At 39.3% G+C, this 9042-nt stretch overlaps 1 protein-coding gene across 1 annotated transcript; it reads right to left on the reverse strand.

Annotated features, from left to right (window-relative positions):
- Window positions 1–430: 430 nt before the first annotated feature.
- On the reverse strand, window positions 431–7786 carry LOC104961202 (sorting nexin-1). The gene is made up of 15 exons (XM_010789447.1): window positions 7642–7786; window positions 6484–6631; window positions 5295–5422; window positions 5128–5194; window positions 4877–4920; window positions 4639–4780; window positions 4479–4557; window positions 4036–4111; window positions 3824–3937; window positions 3527–3620; window positions 3188–3393; window positions 2597–2740; window positions 2071–2151; window positions 1769–1840; window positions 431–1532 (listed from the first exon to the last, which is right to left on the reverse strand). The coding sequence occupies exons 1-15, from the start codon at window positions 7759–7761 to the stop codon at window positions 1482–1484; spliced, it is 1566 nt and encodes a 521-aa protein (XP_010787749.1). The 5' UTR covers window positions 7762–7786; the 3' UTR covers window positions 431–1481.
- Window positions 7787–9042: the final 1256 nt, after the last annotated feature.

Below are 9042 nucleotides of genomic sequence, written 5' to 3' on the forward strand. Positions count from 1 at the left end.
CTTGATAAAATGGAATTATAAGAATGGAAGTCTGAAGAAATTCACTTTTACTTGTTATATTGTTTTACCAGACATTTCTCCCATTTCAATTGTGGAAATGGGTGTTCATGTTTAACAACACACAGTGTAGAACAAATTAATTTACTTGTGTTTATGTTGAATGGGTTTTTGTTCAAAAAATATATATTCATGCATAACCAATATACATTACATATTTCCTGTTTTAGCGCAATCACAATACATTTTAGCAATTATTACTGTATTTTGTCACCATCAAGAAATGTACACTGTCCAAAACATTTCTACATGGGTGATAATGGAATTGTAAATGTTATTTTTTTGCAAAAGGGTCTTTTCTGTTTCATAATTCCTCCATGCTGCTTATGAAAAGGGAGATCCCACCAACAACACTAAAACATGAAACAACTGCCAAAGCTTAACCAATCAGATTTATTTTGTACATCTACCTGTTTAATATTTCCAGGAAAATGTGTGTTCTAATGCAAAGTGGTTACAAAAATAAAGCACATTCTTACGTAAAGATGACGTGAAAAAGAAACTACGCTTACAAATGCTGAATAAGAAAAATAAGGACAATATCACTTGAATGTCTGTGCTTTTCTGTCATTGTTAAACCAAATGTATCAAAAAGATGTATGGTTAATAATAATATCTGACAGTAATTGTACGATTCAATTAAAGTACTGTACATGTATACATAGATGTCAATAGTCATTTACAGGCAGTAGACAATCTCTGCAGCAGGTCCAGATGAGTCACTTTGGAGTGCTTTAAACTGGTGTGAAAGAAATCGATTAATCAACATGATTCTAGTTGTACATCATAGTAGAAAATACCAACAAAGCATTTTTGAATTATCTCAACCTTCACCCACTGTTACTTCTTTGTCATTTTGTAGCAACTCAGATTTTTTTTTATTCTATGCTCTAATATGTATTATGTGATACACTAACAATGTGCCAATATTCTTGGTAAATGACCTCGGTCATCAATAGTGGTATTTCATTTAAAAAAGTTTTTCCAACTGTACAATGCATTGTAGTGCTTCAAAACGTTATCCAACATGCATTCATAAACATAAGCTGTTATAGACTGGAATGACTTAAATACGTCTATCTTCTAATGTAAACTATAGACAATGTTACTATAGGGCAGTACCTCAGTGTCAACACCGGATTAAGCAAGAAACATAAATAATACTACGGCCAGGTTAATCTCCTGCTTTATACCATCTTTCAGTCAAGAACATAAACAAGGAATTATGCCAGACAAATGTTGTGTAAATGCGGCAGCTTATTATATAAAAGACCTGTACAAGATAAGAGAATACACTATGGTTAAAAAGAAAAGAAATGGATGGAAGATTCTTGTGTTCGAAATTGTCCTCTCAGTTTGTGGTCAAGAGGTAAAGTGTTCAAAAAAGGCAGTTGGGGTCTTTTAAAAAAAGGTCTCCCTCTTCGTTAAGCTATTGCCTTCGCCTCAGGCAGGAACGCCTCCCAAAACTTTACAATCTGGAAAAGAAGAAGAATGAAAAGCCAGTTAAAATGTGTATTGAACACTTAATAGCTTTCAATAATACTAATTATAACAAGTATTTCAAAGTAGTAGTAATAACAGTGATAATTGTAATGGTGACAACTTTGATGTGTTTTAGTTAAAGGAACACTTAAATAGACATGAATAAAATAAAGAGCACTGAGTAATGTTTACGTGATAAATAAAATACATGATATAGTTAAATGTTTACCCGTTGTTGAGACTGCAGCATTGCATCCAGATATTTCATTATCTGGCTCTTGAAGTCCTTGGCTTTTTCTTTCTGAAAAGAAAAGTTTCATATCTTAAGCTCCTTGACAATTGAAAACCCAGTTTCCGGCAGAACTATACTACTATTACAACTATACTATATTGTTGAGGCACTAGTTTTAATAATGTGCTTAATGATAGCCCTGATAAAGGCCTCTAGCTGAAACATTTCTTCTGATAGAGCTGTTCGTTAAGGGCCAATGGCCTACTTACTTTTTGTAACTATTATAAAAACAAACATACCTCAAACCTGAGAACCTCCTTGCGTACAGTCCTGCCAATCCTGTCAAAATCTCTCTCGTACTGAGTAACCCTCGACTCCCACTGAGAACAAACATAAGGAGAGAACAAGTATTAATATATTAATATTTTCAAGTATGCAATATTTACAACAACGCTGATATTATTATAACACATGATTCACTTTTGAAACAGTAAACAAATACATACAATTATAATGCCTACAGACGCCGATAAGACAGGGTGTCTTTATTTAAAAACTAAAATACGTACAATTTACACATTTTCCTTATTCATTTTCTTGGTTGACCAATTAAATCATTATTTTCTGTCTTTAAAATCTCAAGAAATAATGATTACATCAGCTTAACAGTTATGATAGGGTCTCATATTCCTTTCAGGTCAAATACTATGATCTTTAGCCTTATGATTTAGCATTTCAATCATTGTGAAAGGACTCAATGCAGAGGGCCTGTGTTGGTTTAAAGCCTGAGGCGGGGTTCAGTGCCCCAGCAGCACTCTGTGTTACCTCAGTGATCTCTTCTTTGGCCTGCTGCAGTTTGTCTGGCTTGTTGGCCCACAGCAGCTTGGCCTCAGACTCTCTCTTCTTCTGGAGTGTACTCTGAGACTCCTGCCATCGCTGCCAAGCCCGCACACGCTGGTCAAAACACCCCTGTGGACACCCAACACTTTATCATGGCACTCACCAAACAGACAAGTAGCGGTACTTGTGGGTTATCTGTCGCAAGTCTTTAGGTTTTTTTAGACTCTAAATATGCACTTTTTTGGTTTTTTTTTTCAGACTCTCTAAAACCCTAAACCCTAGGATTAATATTTTTTATTTTGAGAAATGAAAAAGTTCATGTGGAGGAGCCAGCTACCCGCTATAAAAAAGTAGTGACAGATAACCCACAAGTACCCAAGTAGCACTCTGTTGAAAATACTTCAAACTCACAGAGATGATTTTCATATCAGGCATTACAAACTGACACTTTTTCCTATTTTAATCCTGGGATTAGGAACTACTCAAGCTATACTACTCAGACTTTCCTGCTACTGAAGAATCTCAATCTTATATTCCAAGTCCTGTAAAACTATTATTCTGCAGCTGTGAGCTTACGCGCATAGCACCCATCAGGCGGATGTAGTCGGCCAGCAGTTCAGCAAAGATGAAGAAGTCGCTGGCTGCCTGCTCCTGATGCAGCTGCTCCATCTTGTCCTCCACCTCTGCCAGCTGGGAAAGGGCCCGGGACAGGGCCGTGTTGTCCTCAGAGTTTCCCAGCATGGCCATACTTTTGGCAAATACTGCCGTGCTCCCACACAGCTCTGGGTTTGAAAAAGGAAAATAGTCAGTCCGCCTGTTTCACCATTAAAGACCTGACAGCTGAACTGTACTCTGTTTCCTGAATTGAAACTGTTTGATAAAATAGACAAATGAAGAAAGACGGATGTAGCTCACCCTTCCTGTGGTTGACCAGGGAGTCGACCACGGCCTGCAGCTTCCTCAACTGCTGCTCCTCGTTTTCCATCTCCTGGAACTTGTCCTCAAACCACTGAGAAACACAGCCAAAATATCCCAATCAAACAACCTCATCATGTCTAGAATGGCAGGTTTGTCTGGCCTGCTATAATTTCAAGTTAAGCCATTGCAACAGCACAATAGTTTGTGAATATTGAGTATAATTCCAATGGTAGAAGAACAATAAAATGCATGCACAACAGTCTCCTGAAAACACTCGGCCCAGGGTCCCCTTACAGTGTCAGACTCATTCATCTTGATGGTCATCTTGTTGACAGCATCCGATGCCTTATTGATCATTTTGAGGAAGCCAGCTCCACTCAGAGCCTGGGTGCTCACTGCTCTGGGTAACTGAAAACAGACAGGACTCCAAAGTCATTATCCAGCTAATTGCAACCCTAACGGCTATGATTTCAATATACAATCTGTTTAGAACTTGAAGCACCTACCTCCTCTCTCTCCAAGAACTCACGGACATCAGGGTCCTGTAGTAACGATGGGTGAGACACCACTCTCTGAAGATATCTACAAAGGACAGTAGAAGATAAAGTGAGTAAGAAGTAGTGGTGACCTAAAACTAACACATAAAACATGCACACATGTTTAAAAAAAAAGCCTAATATGATTATGATTTATTAAGCAACATCAATCATGCTTGACCTTTGCTTTAAACAAATAAATACATCAACATAAATTCACTGAAAAGCATACATTTTAAGAGAAAGCTCTTGAGAATCACCCTAAAAAAACTCCAGTAGTTAACATATGTAGTATATGTACACAGAATGTAATTGAATACATCAGCATCATTTTCACTGATAACAGATCCAGCTCTCTGAGTATGGGTGCATCACTGTAATAACGTCACTGTATGAAACGTGTGGATCCTTGCCTCTCCAGAGCGCCTCTTCTTCTCTCCACAAACTCTACAGATGACGGGTCGTCCATTCCCACCTTCACTTTGGTCATTCCTGTTGGTCAAACCACAGTCACCAAAAGGCACAACAAAGTGGGCAAAACACAGACAAAAAATAAAGAAAAACGGGACCCACCTACGACACTTTTCTCGGGTGGTGGTGGAATAATGTAGCCATGGAGCAACTGTTTGACGGACAGCTTCTCGTAAAGACCCAGGAAGTCACTAAAGCGCCTTCTCACAGAGAAGGTTTTATTCCTGAACATGGCCAAGGACGTCTGAACAAAGAGATAGGGGCACAAAACGAAATACTTAGAAACACAAGTGTAGATTTTGTCACATTAGCATATTCAAATAAAAGCTGTACTACAGACCCTGGTGGATACTTTGTAGGCCACATAAGCACCCATTCCATCTCCTAGAGGGAAAGAAAACATTGGAGATGAGAAATAATTTTGATACAGGCTGAAATTAATATGCTTTTTAAAGTTGCTCAACTGAGCTTTAACCATAAAAATATAACTATTAAGTGTCAGGATTATCAACATCTGAATAAACTACAAGTTGCAGATACAGTAGCTGTATCATAGTTGAAAGTAGTAGTAGGGGGAAAAAAGACACTGACCAACTTTCTCAGGGTTTGTGACCGCAACATCCACATCAAAACTGTCCTCTGCCTCGTCCTCTTCCATCTGCATTAAGAAAAACACAACTGGCTGTAACATACAGGTGACTTGGTGATGTAACAGTAGTTATCACAGACCATTGCATGCCTGCACCTGTGACCCCTACCTGCTCCAAGGAGGTGGGCTGCAGGGCCGCAGGGCTCGTAGTGAACGAGGAGGCTGGACGAAGGCCAGAGGAAGAGGAGGGCTCCTTCGGGGCAGAGCCTCCGGGCGTGTTCAGCTCCACACGCGCCTCTGAGGAAAGTAAATAATCAATGTATGCCTTTCTTAATCAAAAAAGTAATGAACAGAGATAACTAAGGTGTATTTCAGATAGAGTACAACATTATGTCATACAATAGCACTACATCGGACAAAAGGCTAGTGAATGTACACATTTTTTAAGCCACTAAATAGAGTGATTTTTCGGCTGGTGAGTGATGCAAATTCAATATTCACTAAATATTTTACCAACATTTACCAAGTGGTTGCCTTACTCTGACTTTAATAATAATAATACATGTCATTTATATAGGGCTTTTCCTTGTGCTAAAAGCGCTTTAACAGCAAGTAAAGAAGAAATATAACAACAGGACCAGATCCTGTCTAAAATTAAACTTTACTTATACTTAATAGGTTTTCTCTTGTGAGTCTGGTGTCTGGGTTTGTGGTGTATCACTGTGTTTTGGGGAGTGAGTTCTTGTGCATTTTCTTTACTTTGAGTTAATCTTGCTTGTATTTTTTTGTGTATTGTGTTTTCCTTTGTTGCTGTACAAATTTGATGTAGAGCAAAATTAGTAAACAAATTAAATTGACTTGCCTCGTCTATTCTTTCATCAGACAGTTCTGTTTGAATCTCAATTTTGCTGGTTACTTAGCTTTAAACTTACTGTGTCTTGCTTTGGAAATGTGTTTCGTGCAGCTGCTTGTATTATACCTAACTGGGTCTTGAGTGTGGGAATAGATCAGTCAGGGGAATCGAAAAGTTATTTTCACTGGAGCCAATTATTATAGCTAAGTTTGACCAAATCAATTCTCAATGTTGTCTAAGAAGAGTTTTGGGAGTGTTTGTACTACACAGTTAGACCTGTAGTATAGTAACATAGATGCAGTAGAAGCAAAAACACCTGACAATTAGAACCAAGTTAAGGGTCAAGCTAAAAAAAAAACTAGATTCTAAATGTTCTCAACTCAAAAACATCTTTCATTAGACTTTAGTTGTAGCATAAACTGAGATAATTAAATCAGATTAGTTTGATTTGTGACACATTAACTTAACTTGAAAGCAGAGTACATAAAAAAAAAAGTCTCCTAACCAGCAAACAGGTCGTTGTCATCATCTGAGTGAACTCCGTTGGATTTGGCTGTCGTGCTGCCGGCCTCCTCCTCGCCGAACAGATCTGGGGTCTGTTCATTGACATTATCAGGCTGAGAAACTCCTCGACTCACAGCTACAGGGACACTCTGCAGGGAGGAAGGACACCACTTAAAGATCGGCATCAGAAACACCAGTGGGCAGAAATAAACTAAGTACATCTACTCAAGCAGAGGTTGTTGCAATTTACTTTAGTCTTTTTGTTATGCCAATGTATTCCTCAACTCCACTACATTTCAAAGGAAATATTTTACGTTTAACTCTACTACATTTGTCTCATAGCTCTATTACATTGTTAATTTATGCAATTCCCACTATTTTTATTTTTACAAACCAAACAATACATCACTTAATTGAATACAATGTTTATTACTTGCAGCACAATACAACATGTTTAAAATGAAGTCCACCTAAACCACAAAGTTAAAATATTGTGCATAAATGCTTATAATCCAATTATATAATAAATAATATCACGTACTACTATAATTGCCATTGTTAAGGAGGCCTAATTGTACTTGCGACATTAGCTGTACATTTAAGTGTTAATACATTTTACTAAGTAGGCTACTGAGTAAGATTTTAAATTCATAACTTTTGTTTTAATTGGAGTACCGAACGGATCTGAGTAATTACACCAGCCCTGGTAGTACACAAACAAAAGTGGCATGAGAGCGCCAGCTGGAGAGCGCTAGCTGGGTTAACAGTCAGTTGTCTGAGGATCATTATCATGGCAAACAGACACAGATAAGGAAACTTGAACACGAGCCGATGAATAACACATCAAAACACGAACATCTTTTAAATCAACACTTGTGTGGGAAAGGCTTAAAGAAGGCCAGAATCAACCATTAACTTAGTAATGACGAATCAAAAGTCTACATGTGTGCTAAAACTAACTTCGGCTAACTTTATGAACCAATAGCTGTTTTTGTGAACACAGAGTCTGACTTAATTCCCCGCCTCTGACAGTTAGCTCTCAGTTATGTTATCTGTCGTGAATGCAGGTCAGATCAGGTGAAGATGCAGGGTCCCTGCATCGCTCACTTTAAAGCTTATAATACTGATAATAATACATACAAATGAGATGTAAACTCACGTTATTAACAAATATGTCTTCTCCCTCGTAGCTGTCCCCATCTGCCATGTCAGGCGTTGCGGCTCCCGGCTCCTCCGTGGCAGGGAGACGAGGAGGAATCCGATCTGAGCTGGCCGCCATATTCCGTGTTGTGAGAGTGACCGGAAGTGAAAGCAGAGAGGAAACTCCTGCGGCGACACCTGGCGGTTACCAGGCAACACGGCAGCTCAAAGACGCTGTTCCGGGTTAATTCCAGCACGTTGTGGTGTTGTCTACGGTTCTCTGGGGATTACTAAAAAAAAAGATTTTAAACAACCAATTTAACTGTACACAGTTGGGCTGAAACTGTGACAAGAAAACAGCGGAGAAGTAACGGGGCAGAAACCCTCCTTTTTACGCAACGGTCCAGACAGTGACATCAGACGGCAAAACATATTCAGTTGTCAGTTACTTTGGCATATTAGGGCAGGGATATCTAGATACTTTCCAAGGTTTGACATAATGAATTGTGCTACTTTTAAAGCAAGCAACGATGTTTTCAAATTAAGCAATCATACACGAGAGGCCGTTCTTGAACGTCATTATTGGTACGACAGTACTGCGGCAGCGCCGAGGTCCGTACGCCTGTACTGGACTGCCTCAAGTGTATGATTGCGATTCTATTACACAAACTATCATTGTAATCAACAATATCGTAAAATAATTTTATAATGTGGGCTAATTTGCTCCCAAACCTACGCTTTCTGCTTGAGTTAATCTCCGTCAGAAAGTAGTTCCTAGAAAGTAGTTCCCATGGTAACGACTCAACTCGTCAGTTGAAACAGCCGCAAATCTTTCGTTGGTTTTGTGGTCTGTGTCCATGTCCAACCGTTCATCAATACTGAGGCCCCCCAACAAATCAAAATTAACTTTAAAATCTGACATTTTGTAGCTACCGATTTCCAACGAGAGACAATGTATAACAGTGTAACGGCTGTGTGTCGCTAAACGTCGCTATGGAAACCACACAATGTAGGCTCATGGAAGTAGTTTCGGTAGGCTAGTGGCGTGTGTAGGCCACTGGATACTTTGTGATTAGGCACGTTCTATTTGATCGTTGTTTGATCGTGGAATCAAACACGCCTATTGACCAATCAGAGAGCTTGCTCAAAACTATGTGTTATAGAATATGTATTCATGCACGTCTGCTGCCTCCCTCTTGCGTCCTCTCACCTGTGGATGAAGTTCTTCTTCTCCAGGTACTCCATGGCGGAGGAGATCTGCGTGGCCATGTAGAGTAGCACCACGGCATTCACCTCCTCCTTATCACAGTCCCTCAGGTAGTCCAGCAGGTTCCCGTGGGGCATGTACTCCGTCACGATGTAGAAGGGCGGCTCCAGCGTGCACACACCTGAGAGAGACATGGTCAATACACAGGCAAGC

This window comes from Notothenia coriiceps, unplaced genomic scaffold, assembly GCF_000735185.1.
Source record: "Notothenia coriiceps isolate Sejong01 unplaced genomic scaffold, NC01 NC01_scaffold00032837, whole genome shotgun sequence".
Taxonomy (NCBI): Eukaryota; Metazoa; Chordata; class Actinopteri; order Perciformes; family Nototheniidae; genus Notothenia; species Notothenia coriiceps.

What these genes read in the sequence shown, in the direction of transcription:
- LOC104961202 (XM_010789447.1), bottom strand. Translation starts at nt 7,761, where the DNA reads ATGGCGGCCAGCTCAGATCGGATTCCTCCTCGTCTCCCTGCCACGGAG. An exon ending in ACCCGAGAAAAGTGTCGTAG is followed by an intron (nt 4,558 to 4,638) that starts GTGGGTCCCGTT and finishes TTTGACCAACAG; the next exon opens with GAATGACCAAAGTGAAGGTG. An exon ending in CCAAAGAAGAGATCACTGAG is followed by an intron (nt 2,152 to 2,596) that starts GTAACACAGAGT and finishes GTTTGTTCTCAG; the next exon opens with TGGGAGTCGAGGGTTACTCA.